At 38.0% G+C, this 24,120-nt stretch overlaps 1 protein-coding gene across 1 annotated transcript in view; it reads left to right on the top strand.

The window, feature by feature from the left end:
* Smchd1 (structural maintenance of chromosomes flexible hinge domain containing 1) overlaps positions 1–24,120 on the top strand; it is a 147,232-nt gene that overhangs the window by 43,859 nt on the left and 79,253 nt on the right. The window contains exons 11-19 of the mRNA XM_063267939.1: positions 1,528–1,648; positions 7,056–7,239; positions 8,444–8,638; positions 9,827–9,940; positions 10,614–10,720; positions 11,570–11,652; positions 13,304–13,417; positions 18,032–18,109; positions 18,512–18,631. Of these exons, the coding sequence (XP_063124009.1) occupies positions 1,528–1,648; positions 7,056–7,239; positions 8,444–8,638; positions 9,827–9,940; positions 10,614–10,720; positions 11,570–11,652; positions 13,304–13,417; positions 18,032–18,109; positions 18,512–18,631 (1,116 nt within the window). The remainder of the gene's footprint in view (positions 1–1,527; positions 1,649–7,055; positions 7,240–8,443; positions 8,639–9,826; positions 9,941–10,613; positions 10,721–11,569; positions 11,653–13,303; positions 13,418–18,031; positions 18,110–18,511; positions 18,632–24,120) is intronic.

Raw genomic sequence — 24,120 nt, 5'->3', positions numbered from 1 at the left:
AACATATATGGCCAGACTCTGTCTTCAAAAGTAGGGAAAGGAGGAAACTAAGGTCAGTTGTTGGAACAGTGCAGACATGCTTTAATGAGGGTATCAGTACAAGGGTAGCTGTTAGTCAGTGCTGCTGTCTTCCGTGGGCCTGTCTGTCAGTCAGTCAGTCAGTCAGTCTGTCTGTCTGTCTGTCTGTCTGTCTGTCAGTGCTGCTGTCTCCCATGGGCCTGGGCTGTCAGTCAGTCAGTGCTGCTGTCTCCCATGGGCCTGGGCTGTCAGTCAGTCAGTGCTGCTGTCTCCCATGGGCCTGGCCTGTCAGTCAGTCAGTACTGCTGTCTCCCATGGGCCTGGCCTGTCAGTCATTCAGTCATTCAGTCAGTGCTGCTGTCTTCCATGGGCCTCTGCTGTCAGTCTGTGCTGCTGTGTCCTGTGGGTCTCTGGTCCCTACCACATTTGCTATTTCTGATTTTTTTTTTTTTAAATCTTCTAGGTAGAATGATACAGTTCTTCAAATGATGCTGATGATGGTCAGAGAAATTCTTTTAAGACCAAAGTGACATATTGCATATAAGATTGACAGAAACTTTCTTACAAGGGTTGTTTGGGAGGAGAAGGCTCTGTTAACTTAGGTAGAGGACTTAAGCTAGTATGTGTACTACATCAGGTTATTTAAGAATGTATTGCTAAAAAGCACAATACTGTTGATGATTGTACTGACTTGCTTTTGATACACGATAATGTCATTTTCTCCCTATCTGAATTTGGAAACATTGTAGTTTATATAAAGTTAAGTTGAGTACTCTTGACTCTTGTTGAAAATAGATGAATTTGTAAATAATCTATTTGTAAAATAGATGACATTGTAAATTTCTCAGATGATTTCCACACGAGCACTGCTAGTTTAATAGAATTGTTGAAATTGTGTTTCAGGTACAGATTTCAAGAGCCTATTTGTGGAGAAGACAGAATTCACTATAGAAAAGTCTTTTTGGATGTATAACTTTTATTTTTAATTTTTAGAAATAGATTTAAAAGCTGGCTCACTCCTTTAATGCCAGCACTTGGAAGGCAGAGGCAGGTGAATCTTTGAGTTTGAGAGCAGCCCGGTCTATAGAGTGAGTTGCAGGATAGTCAGGGACACAGAGAAAACCTGTCTGGAAATGAAAAGGAAAAGAAAAAGAAAACAGGGAGAGAGGGAGGGAGGGAGGGAGGGAGGGAGGGAGGGAGAGAGAGAGAGAGAGAGAGAGAGAGAGAGAGAGAGAGAGAATACGCTTTAAAGATCCTAGTCCTGTCAGCTAGTGTGCTACTCCTATTTCATACTAGATTTTTTGTAGGTAATCATTTATATTAGCTGTGAGCTCTTAGAAATCTGTGTGTCCTTCTGACTAACAAGGTTTTCTGATGCAATTTGAAGGACTAAAGGCTGTGTTTCTCTGAAGCAGCTTCAGTATGCCCTTACAGAAATTGATGTCAGAGGAGCTGAGGCTCGCCCTGGTGCACAGAGATGAAAATGTCCCACTTAACTTTTTGCTTTAGAGTTAAGAGATGAAGATGACGATGATGACTGCTTCATACCTGAGAAAGCAGCAAGAGGGAAAAGGCCTATTTTTGAATGTTTTTGGAATGGACGGTTAATTCCATATACATCGGTTGAAGAGTAAGTTTTCATATTGTGTATTATATCTTTTTGACCTATCTTTTTTTAAATTGAAAACAGATTTTTTAAATACATTATATTCTGATTAGACTTTCCCCTTCCCCAACTCCTTCCAGATCCTACCTCCTTAGTCCATACCTTTTCTTGCTCTCTCTCATTTGAAAACAAACAGGCACCTTAAAGAATAATAATAAATAAATTAAATTAAAATAAAATAATAAATAAAATAAAATAAAGAATAATAATAAAGTTAAGGTAAAATAAAAACAAACAAACCTGAACAGGGCAAAAAAAAAAAGGAGTAGGAAACAGATAAGCAAAGAAAACACACAAGAAACACACAGGTGGAGAGACAGTTATTTACATACAGACATGTCAAAGGCACAGTCTGAGAAGACCTATAAGGCCCAGAAACAAACCAACCATCAGCAGCAACAATACACCTCAGAAACTACCTCGGAGCCCATTCTGTGAGGGCTGTTTACTGCTGGGCAAGGGGCCTTCTTTAAGTGTGGTTTGTTTACCTAGTGATACTTCATTGGAGAAAACTAGTTTTTCCTTTACAAGTGGTCATCAGTTGGTGATAGATAGCTTCTGGGTTAGTGATGGGTCTCGTGTCCACTTCCCCTCTTCGCTCTGGAGCTATACCTGCTGCCATACCTGTGAGTTCTTACCTGTGTCAACCCTGCTGTGTCTAGAAGGCCTTGGTGTCTTCCCTCCCCACTCTCTTAAAATCTTTCTATTTCTCCTCATGAGCCCTGAAGGGAAGGATTTGATGATGTCACTTAGATTTTTTTTATAAATACATATATTTTAAGATGCTTTTACTATAGTAAGTTACCATATGACCCTTTAAATGGCTTTAGCTTTAGCTGTCTCTCCCTGTATTTCCTCCCTTAACTCCCTCTCCCTTTCTTCTCTCTATTTAATCTTCCTGTTTTAAGCCTCGCACCCCATCCATCCACACCTGTCTATTTCTCCTTCCTAGGGAATCACTTCCCCCAACCCCCAGTCACCACAATCTCCAGAGCCAGGTAATCCAGAACTTTAATAGCTAACATCCACGTGTAAGACAACGTATACCATTTTCTTTTGGAGTCTGGGTTTCCTAACTTAGCATGGTTCTTTTTCTAGATCTATTTACCTGCAAATTTCATTATTTCCTTCCTCCCGTTCTCTGTCTTTCCCTTCCTTTCCCTCTCCCTCCCCTCCCCTTCTGCTGAATAACGTTCCATTGTGTAAATGTACCACACTTTCTGCATCCATCCCAGCTGTTGAAAGACATCTAAGCTGTTTCCACTTTCTGGCTGTTATGAATAGAGCAGTAATAAACATGGCTGGGCAAATGTCTCTGTGGTAGGATGCAGAGTGCTTAGGGCAAATGTCCAAGAGGGATAGAACTGGACCTTGAGCTAGATTTATTCCCAGGTTCCTGAGGAACCACTCTGATTTCCATAGTGCCTATACAAAGTTGTACTCCCACCAGCAATGGATGAGTTCTCCTTACTCTGCATCCTCACCAGCATGAGGTGTCATTCAATTCATTTTCTTGATCTTAATCTTTTTTCATTCTGTAGGGTGCCGCTTTGCCCAAATGTCCGTTGCCATACAGATGCTTTTGAATTTCATTGAGGTTCTGTTTATTAATTGTTGTTCTTAGTACCTGTGCTAATGCTGTTCTGTTCAGAAAGTCTTCTCCTTTGCCAGTGAGTTCAAGACTAGCCTCTACTTTCTCTCTTGTCATATTCAAGGTGTCTGTTAAGTTGAGGTCTTTGATTCCTTTGGAGTGGAGTTTTCTGCAGGGTGATAAGTATTTAGATTCTTTGAATCACAAATATCCAGTTTAATCACCATCGTTTATAAAAGATGCTATCTTTTTTCCAGTGTCTTATTTCTGATTTCTTTTGGTGTGTGGGTTGATGTCTGGATCTTCAGTTTGATTCCATTTTTATCAACATGCCTGTGTTTGTGCCAATAACATGTTGTTTATTTCTGTAGCTCTGCAGTACAAGTTTAAATGAGGGATGGCGACACCTCCAGCACTCCGTTTGTTACCTAGGATTGATTTCAGCTATGCTGGGATTTCTATGTTTGTGTATGAAGCTGAAAATTGTTCTTTCAAAATCTGTGAGAACTTGAGTTGGAATTTTGGTGGGGATTATATTGAATCTATAGATTGCTCTTGGTAGGATGACCATGCTTTTTTTTTTTTTTTTTAAACTATCTTTCCATCTCCTGTTATCTTTGCCAGTTTCTTAAGTGTCTTCAAATTTTTATCATACAAGTATTTCATTTCCTTGATTAGACATACCCCAAGATAAATTTTATATTGTTTGAGGCTATTGTGAAAGGTGGTGTTTCTCTGATTTCTTTCTTAGTCCCTTTGTATTTTGTATATAGGATGACTACTGTGGTGGCTGGTTTGTTTCTTTCTTTCTCTCTCTCTCTCTCTTCCTCTCTTCTTCTCTCTTCCTCTCTTTCTTTCTTTCTTTCTTTCTCTTTCTTTCTTCCTCTCTTTCTTTCTTTCTTTCTTTTTCTTTCTTTCTTTCTTTCTTTCTTTCTTTCTTTCTCTGTCTTTCTTTCTTCCTTCCTTCCTTTCTTTCTTCCTTCCTTCCTTCCTTCCTTCCTTTCTTTCTTCCTTCCTTTCTTTCTCTCTCTCTTTCTTTCTTTCTCTCTCTCTTTCTTTCTCTCTTTCTTTCTTTCTTTCTTTCTTTTTTCTCTCTTTCTTTCTTTCTTCCCTTTCTTTCTTTTCTTTTTCTTTCTCTCTTTTCTTTCCTTTCTTTCTTTCTTTTTCTTTCTTTCTTTCTTTTTCTTTCTTTTCTTTCTTTCTTTTCTTTCTTTCTTTCTTTCTTTCTTTTTCTTTCTTTTCTTTTCTTTCTTTCTTTCTCTCTCTCTCTCTCTCTCTTTCTTTCTTTCTTTCTTTCTTTCTTTCTTTCTTTCTTTCTTTCTTTCTTTCCTAACTTTGTACCAGTTATGTGGCTAGAAGTGTTTACTAGCTCTGTGAGTTCCCCTGCGGAATTTTTCAAGTCATTTACATGTACTATCATGTCCTCTGCAAACAAAGATGCGTTGACTTTTTCTTTTTCAATTTGTATCCTATTGATATCCTTGAGTTGTCCTATTGTTCTAGCTAAGATTCAAGTACTATGTTCAGTAGGTAGAGTAGGGTGGACAACCATGTCTTGTTCCTGATTTTAGTAGAATTGCTTTAAGTTTCTCTTCATTTAAATTGATGTTGGCTATGGGTCTGCTGTAAACTGTCTTTGTTAAATTTAGGTATGTCCCTTGAGTCTTTAATCTCCCCACTTTTAACATGAAGGAGTGTTGGATTTTGTCATAGGCTTTTTTACCTTTCAGTTTATTTATGTTAGATTATGTTTATTGATTTTCATATGTTAAACCATCCCTGCATCCCTGGATGAATGCTACTTGATCATGGTGGATGATCTTTTTGATGTGTTCTTGTATTTGGTTTGCAAGTATTTTGTTGAGTATTTTTGCATCTATGCGCACAAAGGAAATTGGTCTGTAATTCTCTATGTTTAGTATGTCCTTTGGGTATCAGGTACCTGCAGCCTCATAAAATGAATCTGATAATGTTCCTCCTGTTTCTTTTTTGTGCAATACTGTTAGGAATGTTGGCATTGACTCTTCTTTGAAAGTCTGGTAGAATTCTGTTCTAAAACCATCAGCCCTAGAATTGTTCTTGTTGGGAAGACTTTTAATGACTGCTTCTGTTTCACTAGGGCTTCTAGATCTCTTTAAATTCTTTATTTGATCTTATTTTAACTCTAGTAAGTGGTACCAATTGAGAAAATTATCCATTTCTTTTAGGTTTTCCAGTTTTATGAAATGTAGGTTTTAGATATGTCTTTATTCTCTCTGGATTTCTATTTTTTGTCCCCCCTTTCATTTCTAATTTTGTTAATTTGGATATTCTCTTTCTGTCTTTTAATTAATTTACGTAAGGGTTTGTCAATCTTACTGATTTTGTCAGAAGACCATCTCTGTTTCATTGAATCTTTGTATTTTTATTTGTTTTATTGATTTCAGCCTTGATTTTAGTGTTTCTTGCCGTCTAATCCTTTTGGTTTCTTCTTTTTTCTCTACAGATTTCTGGAATGCTGTTAAATTAGTAGTATGAGATTTCTAATTTTTTTTTTTTAAAGATAGTCACTTATTGCTATCTTGCCTCTTTAGAATCACCATCATTATATCCCAAAGGTCTAGGTAAATTGTGTTTTCATTTCTTTCAATTGTAAAATTTTTAAAATTTCCTACTTAATTTCTGTTTTGACTTATTTTTCATTTAATAGTGAGTTGTTCAGTTGCCATGAGTTTGTAAACTTTTTGTTTTTTCTATTGTTGTTGATATCCAGCTTTAAATCAGTGGTAGTCTCATAGGATACCTGATTTTGCATCAGTTTTCTTGTATCTTTTGAGACTTGCTCTGTGTCCAAGTGCATGGTCAATTTTGAAGAATGTTCCATGGGGATTGGGCAGAGAAAAAGGTATAATCTTTTGTATTTGGGAGAAAAAAATATTCTGTAAATGTCTGTTAGGTCCATTAGGTTTATGACATCAATTAACACCAACATGTCTTTGTTTAATTTTTGTCTGGATGACTGTCTCTTAGTGAGAGTTGGGTATTGAAGTCTCCCACTGTTAGTATGTAAGGGTTAGTATGTAGCTGTAGTAATGTTTCATTTTTTTCTATTTTATTTTGTTTTTTAATTACTTTGGATGCCTTAGTGGTTGTTGCCTAGATGTCAAGAATTGAGATGTCCTCTTGGTAACTTTTTCTTTTGAGTATATAATGTCCTTCTCTATCTCTTCTGGTTAGTTTTGGTTTGAAGTCTATTGTCAGATACTGCTATGGCTACACCAGCTTGATTTTTAGGTTTATTTGATTGGACTATCTTTTCCCATCATTTTACCCTGAGGAGGTGTCTGCCCTTGATGTTAAGGTGTGTTTCTGTGATGGGACAGAAGGATGGATCCCGTTCACATACATTCTTTGAGTTTGTGTTTTAGTTTCCCTTTACTGGGACATTGAGACCATTGATGTTGAGAGATCAATGAACAGTGTTTGTTGTTTTCTCTTGTGTTGTTCTGTGTGGGTTTCCCCACTCTTTTGGTTTGCTAATTAAATTTAATCAACATCTATTTGCAATTCTAGCTCTACAGAAAGCATCAAACAAATTAAAAACAAACAAAACAAAATCCTTCAACCTAAAGAGGTTAACTACACCCAAGAAAACACAGGGAATAAGTAGTTCCCAACCAGCAGACCATAGGAATGTTTTCTTTTCCATTGCTGTGATTGAACGTTTGCTATGTGTAGTGTCTGGGTGTGGGCATCCATTAACCTAATGTTTTACTGACCAACAATGTTGTTCTGTTCCAGCTTCGACTGGTGTGCTCCTCCTAAGAAGAGAGGGCTTGCCCCGATTGAGTGCTTTAATAGAATATCTGGTGCATTATTCACTAATGACAAATTTCAGGTCAGCACAAATAAACTGACATTTATGGATCTTGAGCTGAAATTGAAAGATAAGAACACCCTTTTTACAAGAATTTTAAATGGACAGGTATGCCTTTTAAGTTGAATATTGTACGTGTAACTTTTATGCTTTTATATATCAGTTAATTTTTTTTGTAAGAGTGGTGGTTTAATTTTTTTTTCAGTTTTTAACTATTCATTCTACTAAAAAATTTTTAAGATGGCTAAACTATGTTTGGGTAAAATTTACCCCACCTTTATTAAATATCCCCCTCCCCCCCCTTCTTGAAATAGTCTTATGTAGGGCAGGCTTACCTTAAACCTTTTATAGCCTAGCCTGGCCTTGAACTTCTGGTCCTCCTGCCTCTACCTCCTAAGTGCTGGAATTACATGCGTGTGCCACCATGTCCAGCTTTGTTAGATCTTAATATCGGGACTTTGGTATCATCTAGCATCTCCACTTAATAATAATGTTTAATTGTGTTTCATGGGATGTGAATATTAACTACTCTTTAAGGGTTTGTGTGTGTGTGTGTGTGTGTGTGTGTGTGTGTGTGTGTGTGTGTGTGCGCGCGCGCGCATATGCGTGTCAAGCAAGGCATGCCTGTTGAGGTCAAGGTACAGCTTGCTGGAGTAGTATTTCTTTCCACCATGTGAGTCCTAAAGGTTTCCAGGCTTGATGGAAAAGTGTCTTTACCGGGTTAGCTTACCTCACTATCCATTAACTGTAATTTTCATCTTGCTTTGTGAGTTACAGGGGGCGGGGGATATAATTGTGGAATGCTTTTAGCTTAAAAGTAATTTGAGATTGATCAGTTGTAAGGTTACATGCACTGGTAATGAAACAAAACCAAAACAATTCCATTGTGAAGGAAGTTTGATAAGACTGACTGTGTACTTCCTCCCTACATATCTCAGAATCATTTACTCTGCACTGCTATTTCAGAAGTTTAATGCTTAGCTGCCAGAGATAGTAACTACCAACTTAAATTACCAGACAAGTACACAGAACACAGTATTTATACTCCTTCATTCTTACAAGTTAAGTTGTTTTGAAATTTGCTCCGTTTTTTTGTATAAAAGAAATCTGTATTAATAAAAGATGTAAAAGGAAAGCATGCCTTAATTTTACAAAATCCCCTAAGTTTGTATAAGAATACATGGCCAGGCAGTTTAATTACTACCTAGGTTTTCTGGTGTACGTTATGTGGAAGGAAAAATAAGGTGGGGACAAACCTCTGAGGCTGTGTTTATTAATAGCTGTGTTTCATAGAACATTTTAAATTTTACAGGAGCAGAGAATGAAAATTGACAGAGAATTTGCTTTATGGCTGAAGGACTGTCATGAAAAGCACGACAAACAAATAAAATTCACACTTTTTAAAGGAATAATTACCCGTCCGGATCTTCCCAGTAAAAAGCAAGGTCCCTGGGCGACATTCTCAGCCATAGAGTGGGACGGGAAGATATACAAAGCAGGCCAACTGGTAGGCTCACCCTGCACCGAAGCTAAGTTCTTAGACCTGCCCACTATTACAGCTGTACTGGGGCTTATTAACTGCAAAAATGCTCTGTGTCAGTGGAACCAGTAAAGAATGAAAAAAAGCAATTTTAATATATAATTTCTACGTCTTTTTAAACATTCTATTTATTTGCCAAAGACTTCATTAGCAAAGTATTATTTCTTTTCTTAACATGGGAGTAAAAGCAGTTTTTGATGTGCTATAATTTTTTAGATGTTTTTGTTGCTGAACAGTATTTTCTGATTTTAAATGCGTGGTGAACATAGAGACTGGGATGTGCTTGGATCTTCAGAATAGTCTAAGCTACAGGTGCCAGTCGTATAAGCACAGAAAAGGTGAAGGTGATCTGAATGAAAAGAAGATGTTAGGAGAGGACAGTTGGCTGACACCGGATGATGTTAGGACTTAGAAGAAGAAAGGAAATCATAAAATTCTTTGGGTAAAAAGTGGCATTTGAGTTAACCTCAAAAGAGGAAGAAGTTTGGATATATTCAACAGTTGAAGTCAAAGGTAGAAAGACACCCGCTCCCTCCATTATTGCGGATACCAGCATAGAGTTAAGTCCTAGAGGTAGCAAGGACCGAGGGAGCAGTGACAAGGGAGACAGAAAGGCTGCCTAATGGCGTGGGAGGAAAGTAGACTTACAGTGTTCATGCAGACAAGGGAGAGTTGCAAGGAGTAGAGAGTAGTCAGTTTTCAACTCCTTCATGTACCTGAGTAAATGCTTTTTAGATAACCAGTTCTGAAAGGTATAAACCATTAAGCTGTGGGTTTGTCCTGCTACCTAATATACAGATGAATCAAAATAGCTCATAGTGATTTCTGATTTGTTTTAAATTTCTGAATGAGACTAACTGATACTAACTTTTCAAGGGAAGAGATTCAGAATTTGAGTTTTCAGACAGTGTCACTGTGTGGCTTTAGGCTGGCCTGTAACTGAGCAATCTAGTGTTCAACTCCCAAGTGTAGGAATTATAAACAGAAGCGACTATCACACAGATTTGCTTAGAGTAAGTGCTAAGCCTCACACTTACTATTGGTTCACTTCATTGGTATTTGTAGTAATTGTTAATAGGAGTATTTTTCATATGTATAAGAGTTATATGAAGTAGTTATTATCAAACTGAATTGTTTTCCAATGCTAAATACTAGGTGAAGACAATCAAGACCCTTCCTCTCTTTTATGGAAGCATTGTAAGGTTTTTCCTTCATGGCGATCATGATGGAGAAGTGTACGCTACAGGAGGTGAAGTTCAGATTGCGATGGTAAGAAAGCAAGTGACAGATAATGTAATAATGATAATAAGTCTCATAGTGCCTCTCTAATGTAATAGTGGAGGAAAGATAATGACATTTTAAAATTCACCTGCATTTTGGAAGTGATTGTTGTCAGTATAATTTTCTGTTCCATATTTAATGTTTGTTATAATCTATGTTTCTTTACATATATGCATATTACTATTAGTATCATAATACTTTTGTAAAAGGCAAATTTCATTTAGGTTCACAGACACATAATCTATGGACAGAATTCTATTTCAAGAATAAATAACTCCAAGATTAAAAAAAAGTTTTTTTTCCCTTATACTGTTTCTTCTTATTTGAATTTTGTTAGGATAATGCAGGTCAAATAAAAAGTGAGAACAGTCACTAGAGGTAGAGGAGAGGACTGATCTCCAAGAGTTGTCCTCTGACCTCCATACGTGTCTACACACCCATTCTGTGTGTGTGCGCAGAGGAATGTGTTTTTAAAGTTAGATTTATAAAAGTGAAAATAGTTAAATATTTAAAAATAGTTAACTCTCATTTATATACTTAGGATGAAATTGATGTCTTTGAAAGAAATAAATGGTTTAGATTGTTTAGTAACTAAGCAACCTAGCTTTGTAACTAATTTTAAATTGTTTTATTTGCAATGTTGGTGTAAATTTTTATTCAGGAACCCCAGGCACTATATGATGAAATAAAAACTGTGCCCATTGCAAAGCTGGATAGGACAGTAGCTGAGAAAACAATTAGAAAATATGTAGAAGATGAAATGGCAAGGTAAGTTGAATGTCAAGATATAAGTCTGAACAGTATAAGAATTGGGCTGGGCACAATAGCACATAGGGGAGTCAGAGGCAGGCCAGCCTCTACTGTTCCAGGCCAACCAGTCCTACCTAGTGATACTCTGTCTCAAAAAAAAAAAAAAAAACTTTAACAGTTAATCCAAGATTATAGTGCTATTCAGTATTTTTGTGTCATGTGCCCTGAGGTAAACGCTTTGATATTAAATATTGAGAGTTATAGTTAGACAGGGACCTAGATTTGTAGAAAAAGATAAAAATCTTGTCTAAAGTATCAGGTCTATACCTTGATAAAGGCATTTAAAATAATTTTGTGTAGCTTAGCTAGAGGACATTAGTACTTTGTAAGAAGTAAAGAGCAGTGAAAAAGTAGTAGCTAGTAACATAGTAGCAGAAGGGTCCCCCAGGAAACTGAGGCCGGACATTGAGGGCCAGCCTGAGCTATGGAGTAAGTTCTAGGACAGCGTGTATTAACATAGAGCCCTAACACCATCACTTTAAAAACAAATAAGCAAATTTTAAAAAAAAAGGGAAAGAAAATTAAATAGATTAAATTTCTCTTTCTGAATTAAATTAATAATGCTATTTAATTTTTGAATAGAAAATTTTGTCTTTAAGGTGTATTTTATACTACAAATCAAAAGAAACATGTCTAAGTGTTAATATGAAGATAGATTTTTATTTTGGCTTTTTATTAGGTAAAGCAAGAGTAGGCCTAACTTTTTAAAATGTATCAATAATTCCTAATATTCTGGTGATTTGCATATTTTAGTTAATGCTGTAATTAACTGAATTCACAAAGCATTATATGCTCATTTTGTAATAGGCTCCCTGATAGATTGTCTGTAACTTGGCCTGAAGGAGATGAATTAGTGCCAAACGAAGTCAGACCTGCTGGAACACCTATTGGTATGTCGTTTTCTAATATCCCCTCCCATTGGTTTTGTTTATTAGTTTTTGTTTTTCTAATTGTTTACTTCCAATATATAGAAAGCTGTAAAATACTAAAGTGCAGCACAGAGAGCTCCCGGCCTCTCAGTGGGAATCATGACACCTTTTCTCCCGGACTCTCAGTGGGAATCATGATGCCTTTCTTTTCTTTTCTTTTCTTTTCTTTTATATATATATATATATATATATTTTTTTTTTTTTTTAATTAACTTGAGTATTTCTTAATATACATTTCGAGTGTTATTCCCTTTCCCGGTTTCGGGCAAACATCCCCCTTCCCCCCTCCCCTTCTTTATGGGTGTTTCCCTCCCCACCCTCCCCCCATTGCCGCCCTCCCCCCAACAATCTAGTTCACTGTGGGTTCAGTCTTAGCAGGACCCAGGGTACCCCTTCCACTGGTGCTCTTACTAGGATATTCATTGCTACCTATGAGGTCAGAGTCCAGGGTCAGTCCATGTATAGTCTTTAGGTAGTGGCTTAGTCCCTGGAAGCTCTAGTTGCTTGGCATTTTTGTACATATGGGGTCTCGAGCCCCTTCAATCTCTTCCAGTTCTTTCTCTGATTCCTTCAACGGGGGTCCTATTCTCAATTCAGTGGTTTGCTGCTGGCATTCGCCTCTGTGTTTGCTGTATTCTGGCTGTGTCTCTCGGGAGAGATCAACATCCGGCTCCTGTCGGCCTGCACTTCTTTGCTTCATCCATCTTGTCTAATTGGATGGCTGTATATGTATGGGCCACATGTGGGGCAGGCTCTGAATGGGTGTTCCTTCTGTGTCTGTTTTAATCTTTGCCTCTCTCTTCCCTGCCAAGGGTATTCTTGTTCCCCTTTTAAAGAAGGAGTGAAGCATTCACATTTTGATCATCCGTCTTGAGTTTCATTTGTTCTAGGCATCTAGGGTAATTCAAGCATTTGGGCTAATAGCCACTTATCAATCAGTGCATACCATGTGTGTTTTTCTGTGATTGGGTTACCTCACTCAGGATGATATTTTCCAGTTCTGACCATTTGCCTATGAATTTCATAAAGTCATTGTTTTTGATAGCTGAGTAATATTCCATTGTGTAGATGTACCACATTTTCTGTATCCATTCCTCTGTTGAAGGGCATCTGGGTTCTTTCCAGCTTCTGGCTATTATAAATAAGGCTACGATGAACATAGTGGAGCACGTGACTTTTTTATATGTTGGGGCATCTTTTGGGTATGTGCCCAAGAGAGGTATAGCTGGATCCTCAGGCAGTTTAATGTCCAATTTTCTGAGGAACCTCCAGACTGATTTCCAGAATGGTTATACCAGTCTGCAATCCCACCAACAATGGAGGAGTGTTCCTCTTTCTCCGCATCCTCTCCAGCATCTGCTGTCACCTGAGTTTTTGATCTTAGCCATTCTCACTGGTGTGAGGTGAAATCTCAGGGTTGTTTTGATTTGCATTTCCCTTATGACTAAAGATGTTGAACATTTCTTTAGGTGTTTCTTAGCCATTCGGCATTCCTCAGCTGTGAATTGTTTGTTTAGCTCTGAACCCCATTTCTTAATAGGGGTATTTGTCTCCCTGCGGTCTAACTTCTTGAGTTCTTTGTGATGCCTTTCTTTTCATTTTGGGCTCCCAGGGGCACTAAGAATTGAGATTCTGAACAAAAAGGGGGAGGCAATGCAGAAGCTGCCAGGGACAAGTCACGGAGGCTCCAAGAAGCTGCTGGTCGAACTCAAAGTTATACTACACAGTAAGTATGTGGGTTAGCTTGGCCTTTGTAAATACGTGAGGAAAAGACGAATGTCTTTAATTTTCCACGTCTTTAATATGGTTAATACAGAGGATTTGGCTAAAGTTACAAAATAGAAATTAAGATGTACTCCTCCTAAAAGTCAGGTGGGGCAACCCTCAATGGCTGAGTGCCCAAAACTCAAGGAGTAAGGAGCCTTTTATTGTTTGGAAAGAGAAATCTAAACTGTAAGTCCCTATGAGTTTTTCTAGGAATTTGGAGTACATTTTCAGGAATTGGGAAAGGAGAAGTGATTTCATTAAAACTAGGATTTTTTAGAACAAAGCTGGTACCTACCTGCCAGCACAAGTCAAACAGCCTCTGAGAGGGGATCGAGAATTACAGATAGGAAAGGCAGAAAGGAGAAGCAAGAGACAGATACAGGAGGGCTGCAGGTCGATACCATGCCAGCCATGAGTTTACTTTTCTTAGCCTTTCTATGCTGCACAGTACCGTGGAAAGCAAAGCCACAAGCTAACAGAAATAATTGCTGAAATATACACTTACGAGTCAGTTCTCATCCAAAGACTCCCAACACTCTCACTTGTGTGGAGTGCTCCACTTCCAGGAGGGTCACTCACTGTGTCCTCCCAACCCCCACAGTCAAGCCCCATGTTGGGCTCCACCTGCCAGTCAGTCAGTGGGAAAATCACAACTGGGGGCCTGAGGATTAGAAAGAATCAAAGACATTAGAGTTCAGGAGGGCTACAGTAATTGCTGCACACCAAGTGTAATCTCTCAGTGTTCTTTAAAGTCCAGCAACACAAAGCATGACCAGTTCCAGGAAGATAATGACCACATGTGCTTATGTGGCAAGTTTATTTATGGTACACGGTATGTATGTTTGATCAAGACCATTTTCTTTAGGCTTAGACAGTCTCTCAGGGACATATGTGTAAGCAGAGGGACTTGGAAGAATATAATGCATGTTTTCACTAAAAGAGAGATGTCAGCTCACTCATTCATGATTAATCACAAGCAAGAAGTCAGCCATAGTTAACTCTGTGTGTGCTCCCCACAGAAGTAATTGCATAAAAGGGTGTTGAGTCTCAGAAGCTGCCCCCCCCCCCCCCAAGTCACAGCTAACTCTGCTGTAGCGAATGGCTGGCTAACTACACAGCACAGTGTTATCGCTTTTAACCCAAATAAGGTCAGTAACTGTCAGGTTAAATTTGTCATTCACATCTGCTTATTTAACCAATTGAGGGTAAGAAGATGAATAGGTGTGTGTGTGTGTGTGTGTGTGTGTGTGTGTGTGTGTGTGTGTGTGTGTGTGTATCTGTCTGTCTCCATATTGCCTTGAGACAGGACTCTCACTGGAAAAACCTGTCATTTCATTCAGCTCTTGGGATTCACCTGTCTGTACACAGTGCTATGCGTTTGACTTGTTGCTCATGATTCAAGCTCAGTCCGATACTTGTAAAGCAAGTATTTTTACCACTGAACTGTCTGTACTTCCGCAGGATAAAAAGTATGTGGAAGGAAACTCGCATCTGTACTGAACTGTATTTCCCCCTTGTCACTGATTTTTAAGCAATACAGTGTATAGTATACACTGTGTTGTATGAGGATTGCAGGTATAATCATTCTTCTAATATAGTGTTTAAAATTCATGTGCAGGCGGTATGCAGGCTAGACTTGATTCATTTTTTTGTTGTATTTCTTTACATTTCAAATTACAGGCAATTAGTGCTCCATAATAATGCTCAGTGAGGGAAGGGAGGTGGAGGGGGGGAGGAGTTGTAATATATGGAGTTCGATGTATTGAACATGTGTTGTAGGTGAGCTTAGAGCCCTCTTACACACATTCTTGATCCTTGGCCTGGTTCACTCTCTTAACTCCTTTTCTCATTTACCGTGAGGTGTATAGCTTGTTGTAGCTGCAATGTAGTCTGGGAAGCTCTCGTTAGAGACTTGTACTCAGGCACAGGTTGGATCTGTTGTTACTGTTGTTGTCTGTGCCTGGGTAGCCTGGGTATTAGCTTCATAGCCCTACTTGGCTGGGTTACCCTCCCTCAGAGATTCATCTGCCTCTGCATCTAAAGTGCTGGATTATAGGCATTTGCGGCTGTGCCTGACCCTGTAAAATTTAAATCTTTATTTAAAGGGTAGAAAAGAATTTCTGATTGATACTTCTGGGCTCAAATGGATTCACTGATGAATTCCACCAGACCTTAAAAGAAGAACAAATATCAATGCTTCTCAAATTATTGAATATATCAGAAAAAGAATTGCTTTTAATAAGTCCAATATTACTCTGATACCAAAACTGGATAAAGATACGACAGAAAAAGATAATTATAGACAAATCTTCCAAATAGACATACATGTGAAAATTTTCAGCAAAATAATTTGCTAACTAAACTTAAGAAAACATAAAAAGATCATTAATCATGATCAAATAGGTTTTATTCCGGAGTTACCTGGATCGTACAACATATACAAATCAATAAATTTAATATATCACATAAATAGATTTAAGGGTAGAAAATAGATGATCATTTTAATAGGTTATAAAAGATTATTAACAGTCCAATATCACTTTATGATAGAAAAGCCCTGAAGAAACTTAAAAAGAAGGAACATATCTCAACCTAGTAAAGTCTATATTCTGTATACTGAGAACCAACATTATATTATTTTTAAAAGACTTAATTTTTATTTATGTGTCTGTGTGTGTTTCTGAGTGAGTGCATGCATGTGCCTGTAGAGTCCAAAAGAGGGATTTGAATCCTGAAGCTGGAATTACAGGGGGTTATGAACCTTGCATTGTGGGTGCTGGGATTCAAACCCCAGTCCTTTATAAAGACAGAGCATGCTCCTAACTGCTGAGCCATCTCCAGCCCATTGTATTGTATTAAATGTGAAAACTCAAAGCAGTTCCTCTAGAATCAGGAACAAGACAAAGATCCTCTTCTTTTCCCACCCTTATTCAACATGCTGGAAGCCTGAGCTACTCGGTGTGACAGAAGAAATGAAAGGGATAGATAAAGAAGAGTATCCCTTCTTTGCAGGTAGTAATTCCTTTACTCATAAAGTCTAAGAACTGCACTAGAAAAATTAGAACTGTTGATCACGGGGAAGAGGAGCATAAAAAGTCAGCGTGTCAGAAGCCTGCAGATCTGCCAGTGATAACACACAGGCTCAGGAGGGAGTCGGGGACATCATCCCGTCCATGATTTCTTCTAAAATCAGTACGTTGAGTGAAACCTAATCAAGTAAAAGTTTTTAAAGAGTAAAGTTGAAGAACACACAGATGGAAAGAACTGCTGTGCTCAGTCATGGATTGGACGATTGAATACTGTAAAAAGGGATGTCTTACCAAAAGCAGTCTGTAGATTCATGTAATCCCGGAAAGTACCAATGCAGTTCTTCAAGAAACAAACAAACAAAAAGAATAACTGAAAATTCATTTGGAAACACAAAAAGCAACTCTGATCAAGAGTAGGTCTGGCTGGGCATGACTCATGCCTTTCATCCCAGTGGATAAGATGCCCAGGGGCAGGGGCAGGGGCAGGGGCAGAAGCAGGTTTCTGTGTGTTTAAGGCTGCAATGGTATATATGATGAGCTCCACGGCAGGCAGAGATCCAGAGAAAGATCCTGTCTATAAGCAAACAATAATAAAAACAGCAAGATCCTGGCTCAAAGACACACTTGTAAATCAATGGAACAGAATATAAGATCTAGACTTTTTTGTGAAGATGCCAAAAATAATCTTTTCCTTGGAAACGGTACTGGGAAAACTGTAGAACTGTGCAGCCAAATCCTTATCCCTCACTCTACATAGAAATCCACTCCCAATGAATCCAAGGCCTTCACATAATTAGAATCATCAGGTAAAGACTCCTGAATAATGATTTAGGCAGGAAATGAGGCCAATAGTTCACAGATGGGCCCCAATGGTATGGACAAGCTTCTGAACATCAAAAGAAACAGTCACATGAAAAGTTGGTATCCAAACGAGAGAGAATCTCTTATCAGGCACACATCTGATAGGGTCAGTATCTAGAGTATAACTTAGATTCAGAAAACTAAATAATAAAAGCACACACACAAAAATAGACTAAGGAGCAGAACATAGAGTTCTCAAAAGAAGGAAAACAAATGACCAATATTCTGAAATGCAATGTATGTCATGGCAAAGTGGCTATCATCCGGAAACCAGTACCATTTATGCTGATAAGCATGTGAAAAAGGACAAGCCCTCATTCACTATGGGCTTGTGAACTAGCACACATATTATGGAAGTAAGTGTGGAAGGTTTTCAAATGGCAAGAATAGAAACCGTATGACCATCAGTGGTGCTTCTGAGCACACATCCAAAGGACCCTATCTCTTACCTGAGAGGTGCTTTATTTTAGCTCATTACTTCACCTTTCAAATGAAAGCCCTGTAATGAACTAAACAATATAAGCGCTCTCATTGTTTTTGCTCATTTGCATAAGATAGTATTATATAGTTTGAAGCTTCAAAACAGCAAATAAGTATAACTGTACTGGATGCTATTGTGATACCTCATAGCTTTATTTTTTTACCCAATTTTTCAAGACACTTTCTTTTTTTCTTTTATCAAGCTTCAAGTGGAAATAAAGAAATCATTTCACATATCAGTCAACATGGAGGGAAATGGCCTTACTGGTTTAAAAAAATGGGTGAGTTACTCTGAATTTTATCTTTATTTTTTAGATTAGCAGTTTTTAGTGTTTTGTCTTCGTGTATGCATGTATATGCTTTGCATGCCTAGTGCCAGAGGAGGGGGTAGCATCAAATCCTGTGAGACTGAAGCTATGGATAGTTTTGAACCAAACCTGGTTCTTCTACAAGAGCAACAATGGTATTAACTGCTGAGCCATCACTCCAGCCCCTGCCGTGCCTGCCATGAGTCATGGTTCCTATCTACAGTAGCTCCTCAGGGAACTCAGCTGTGAGAACCATGTGAGTGTACTGGTTTAAGAACAGTCTGGGCAGTCTTGTGAGATCCCTATATACCTGAAAAAGAAAATTATGAGTCAGTATATGTTGACATGGTTTTTAATTTTTCTTCACTTATCCAGAGAATATCCAGAAACTGGGAAATTACACATTAAAATTACAAGTGGTATTGAATGAAAGTAATGCAGATACCTATGCAGGAAGATCACTACCATCTAAAGCAATTAAGTTTTCTGTTAAAGGTAAGCAAAAGACTCTTTCAGTCTGTTTATGGTGCCATTTTAAATCAAAGGGAGATATTTGTATAACTCAATAAAAAAGACACATAACTGAGTAAACATCTTGATTTATAAATGGTTATAAAAGTACCTAGTCACTCCTGTTCTTTCTGAATTCTGAAGACATCTTTTTAAAATTGTTTTAAATTAGTTTTACCCTTTGCATAGTATACATCTACTGTGAGTCTTAAGTCTTTGGATAGTTTCAGGTGTATGGGTAAGTTTTCCCTCAGTTTCTGAAATTCTGGTTTCATGGTTACAGATGCATTTTTATCAGCAGCCATGTAGCTTATACACCTTAGTTTTGAAACATTTTTTTTTATTTTCCTTGAAATACTTGGTTTTCTATTTTTTAAAAAAATCTAATATGGTTCTGCCTGCACTGAGAGCTGCCAAGAGCACCTACACACCGGAGATCAGGGGTAAGACCAACTTTTCTGTTCGAAGTTACCTGCCTGGTGGACTCAGGACACACAAAGGCAGAAGTCCTCTGGGACAGAGCACTTCTGGTTTCTGGCTGTGCCTGTAACTGATCTGAACGGATCCAACATCTCTCTGCATCCAAATCCCGTGGAGGAGAGAGCTGAACACCCAGAAGTTTGGAAAACCTGAGACCGCAGGACAGTCTGCCACTTCTGCCCACCTCTCCTACATCCCTGGCCCAAAGGAAACTGAGTGCCTCTGGATACAGGAATATAGGAGCAGTCAGGGCAGAAACCTCCTGGGTCTGTCCTGCGCCCAGAATCAAATTGAACCAATCACACAGTTCCCTGTACCCAAATCCTGTTGGGGAGAGAGCTGGACCCTCAGAAGTGTGGACTCTCCTGAGAACTCAGAGGAGACTACCCTCTGCCCACATTCCCGACCCAAGAGGAAATAGCCTAGTGCAATCTGTGCTCCCTGGGCTCAGGGACGTAGGAACAGTTAGGGGTGGGACCATTCAGGTTTTTGCCTGCGCCAAAAGATAAAAGCGAGTCGCCAGGAGTGCCTACACACCTGAGATCAGAGGTCTCTGTTCACAGATCTGGCTGAAAGAAAACAGGTCTACAAGAGTGCTGACACATAGGCCTATAGAAGGGTCAAGCCACTGTCAGAGACAGCAAGACAAGCTAACACCAGACAACCTGATGGCAAGAGGCAAGTGTGGAAACCAAGACTACTTGACATCATCAGAACCCAGCTCTTCCACAGAGCAAATAATGGATATCCAAATACTCCAGAAAAGCAATATTTAGATATAAAATCACATTTTATGATGATGGACGATTTTAAGACACACATAAATAAATCCCTTAAAGAAATACAGGAAAACACAAGTAAACTAATAGAAGCCCTTAAAGAGGAAACACAAAAATCCCTTAAAAGAATTACATGAAAACACAACCAAACAGGTGAAGGAATTGAACAAAACCATCCAGGATTTTAAAATGGAAATAGAAACAATAAAGAAAGCACAAAGGGAGACAACTATAGAGATAGAAAAACCTAATGAAAGAATCAGGAGTCATAGATGCAAGCATCACAAACAGAATACAAGAGATAGAAGAGAGAATCTCAGTGGCAGAAGATACCATAGAAAACATCAACATAACTGTCAAAGATAATGTAAAACGCAAAAAGATCCTAGCCTAAAATATCTAGGAAATCCAGGACACAATGAAAAGATCAAACCTAAGGATAATAGGTATAGAAGAGAGTGAAGACTCCCAGCTTAAAGGGCCAGTAAATATCTTCAATAAATTTATGGAAGAAAATATCCCTAACATAAAGAAAGAGATGCCCATAAACATACAAAAAACCTACAGAACTCCAAATAGATTGAACCAGAAAAGTTCCTCCTGTCACATAATAGTCAAAACACCAAATGCATAAAACAAAGAATATTAAAAGCAGTAAGGGGAAAAGGTCAAGTAACATATAAAGGCAGACCTATCAGAATTACACCATATTTCTCACCAGAGACTATGAAAGACAGAATATCCTGAGCAGATGTCATACTGACCCCAAGAGAACACAAATGCTAGGCCAGGCTACTATATCCAGCAAAACTCTCAATTAACGTAAATGGGGAAACCAAGATATTCCATGACAAAACCAAATGTACAGAATATCTTTCTACGAGTCTAGCCCTACAAAGGATAATAGATGGAAAAGCCCAGAAACTATACCCTTGAAAAAGCAAGAAAGTAATCTCCTTGCAAAAAAACCAAAAGAAGAGAGACAAACATTATTCCATCTCTAAATACAAAAATAACAGGAAGCAACAATCATTATTCCTTAATATCTTTTAACATCAATGGACCTAATTCCCCAATAAAAAGACAGACTGACAGACTGGATACGTAAAGAGGACCCAGCATTTTGCTGCATACAGGAAACACACCTCAGAGACAAAGACAGACACTACCTCAGAGTAAAAGGCTGGAAAACAATTTCGAAGAATATGTTCCCAAGAAACAAGCTGGAGTAGCCATTCTAATATCGAATAAAATCGATTTTCAACCAAAAGTCATCAAAAAAGATAAGGAAGGACACTTCATATTCATCAAAGGAAAAATCCACCAAGATGAACTCTCAATCCTAAATATCTATGATCCAAATACAAGGGCACCTACATTCATTAAAGAAACCTTACTAGAGCTCAAAGCACACGTTGCACCTTACACAATAATAGTAGGAGATTTCAACAACCCACTCTTACCAATGGACAGAAATTAAGCAGAGACATAGAGAAACTAACAGAAGTTATGAACCAAATGGACTTAACAGATATTTATAGAACATTCAATCCTAAAACAAGGATATATGTTCTCAGCACTTCATGGTACCTTCTCCAAAATTAACCATATAATCGGTCATAAAACAGGCTTCAACAGATACGGGAAGATAGAAATAAACCCTTGCGTCCTATCAGATCACCACGGACTAAGGCTGGTCTTCAATAACTACAATAATGACAGAAAGCTCACATATACATGGAAGTTGAACAATTCTCTACTCAATGATAACTTAGTCAAGGAAGAAATAAAGACTTAGAATTTAATGAAAATGAAGGTACAAAAAATTCAAACTTATGGGACACAATGAAAGCTGAGCTAAGAGGAAAACTTAAAGCTTTAAGTGCTGGCGAAAAGAAACACGAGAGGGCATACATCAGCAGCTTGACAACACACCTAAAAGCTCTAGAACAAAAGGAAGCAAATACACCCAAGAGGACTAGAAGGCAGGAAATAATCAAACTCAGAGCTGAAATCAACGAAGTAGAAACAAAAAGGACTATACAAAGAATCAACAAAACCAGGAGCTGGTTCTTTGAGAAAATCAACAAGATAGATAAACCCTTAGCCAGACTAATTAGAGGACACAGAGAGTATATTCAAATTAACAAAATCAGAAATGAAAAGGGAGATATAACAACAGAATCTGAAGACATTCAAAAAATCATCAGATCCTACTACAAAAGGCTATATTCAACAGAACTTGAAAATCTGGAAGAAATGGACAATTTCCTAAACAAATACTAGGTATCAAAGTTAAATCAGAAACAGATTAAACCACTAAACAACCCCATAACTCCTAAAGAAATAGAATCAGTTATTCTAAGTCTCCCAACCAAAACGAGCCCAGGTCCAGACGGGTTTAGTGCAGAATTCTATCAGACCTTCATAGAAGACCTCTTACCAATACTATCCAAACTATTCCACAAAATTGAAACAGATGGATCGCTACCAAATTCCTTCTATGAAGCCACAATTACTCTAATACCTTAACCACACAAAGACCCAACAAAGAAAGAGAACTTCAGACCAGTTTCCCTTATGAATATCGATGGAAAAATACTCAATAAAATTCTGGCAAACAGAATCCAAGAACACATCAAAACGATCATCCTTCATGATCAAGTTTACTTCATCACAGGGATGCAGGGATGGCTTAATATTCATAAATCCATTAACGTAATCCACCATATAAACAAACTCAAGAATAAAAAACACATGATCATTTCATTAGATGCTGAGAAAGCATTTGTCAAAATTCAACACCCCTTCATGTGAAAAGTCCTGGAAACATCAGGAATTCAAGGCCCATACCTAAACATAGTAAAAGCAATATACAGAAAACCAATAGCTAACATTAAACTAAATTGAGAAAAGCAATCCTACTAAAATCAGGGACTAGACAAGACTGCCCACTTTCTCCCTACTTATTGAATATAGTACTCAAAGTCTTAGCCAGAGAAATCAGACAACAAAAAGAGATCAAAAGGATACAAATGGGAAAGGAAGAAGTCAAAATATCACTATTTGCAGATGATACGATAGTATACTTAAGTCACCCCAAAAGTTCTACCAGAGAACTTCTAAGCCTGATAAACAATTTTAGCAAAGCGTTTGGGTATAAAATTAACTCAAACAAGTCAGTAGCCTTCCTCTACTCTAAGGAGAAACAGGCTGAGAAAGAAATTAGGGAAATGACACCCTTCACAATAGTCACAAATAATATAAAATACCTTGGTGTGACTTTTATCAAGCAAGTGAAAGATCTGTATGTCAAGAACTTCAAGTCTCTGAAGATAGAAATCAGAAGATCTCAGAAGGTGGAAAGACCTCCCATGCTCATGGATTGGCAGGATTAATATAGTAAAAATGGCCATTTTGCTAAAAGCAATCTACAGATTCAATGCAATCCCCATCAAAATTTCAACTCAATTCTTCCTAGAGTTAGAAAGAGCAGTTTGCGAATTCATTTGGAATAACCAAAAACCCAGGATAGTGAAAATTATTCTCAACAATAAAAGAACTTCTAGGGGAATCACCATCCTTGACCTCAAGCTATATTACAGAGCAATAATGATAAAAACTGTATGGTATTAGTACAGACACAGGCAGGTAGATCAGTGGAATAGACTTGAAGACCCAGAAATGAACCCACATACCTATGTTCACTTGATCTTTGACAAAGGAGCTTAAACCATCCAATGAATAAAAAAATAGCACTTTCAACAAATGGTGCTTGTTCAACTGTAGGTCAGCATGTAGAAGAATGTAAATCAATCCATTCTTATCACCCTTAAGTCCAAGTGGATCAAGAACCTCCACATAAATTCAGATACACTCAAACTAATAGAAGAAAAAGTGGGGAAGAGTCTTGATCACATGGGCGTTGGGGAAATTTTCTTGAATAAAACACCAATGGCTTATGCTCTAAGATCAAGATTCGACAAATGGGACCTAATAAAACTGGAGAGCTTCTGTAAGGCAAAGGACACAGTCATTAGGGAAAAAAAAGGGGTAACCAACAGATTGGGAAGAGATCCTTACCAATCCTACCACTCATAGAGGACTAATATCCAAAATACCCAAAAATCTCAAGAAGCTAGACTCCAGAGAGCCAAATAACCCTATTAAAACATGGGGTACGGAGATAAATAAAGAATTCTCAGCTGAGGAATA

The sequence above is a fragment of the Rattus norvegicus genome, chromosome 9 (genome assembly GCF_036323735.1).
Source record: "Rattus norvegicus strain BN/NHsdMcwi chromosome 9, GRCr8, whole genome shotgun sequence".
NCBI lineage: Eukaryota > Metazoa > Chordata > Mammalia > Rodentia > Muridae > Rattus > Rattus norvegicus.
Note: the sequence above shows the minus strand (reverse complement) of the source record. Positions and strands in the feature narration are given on the sequence as shown.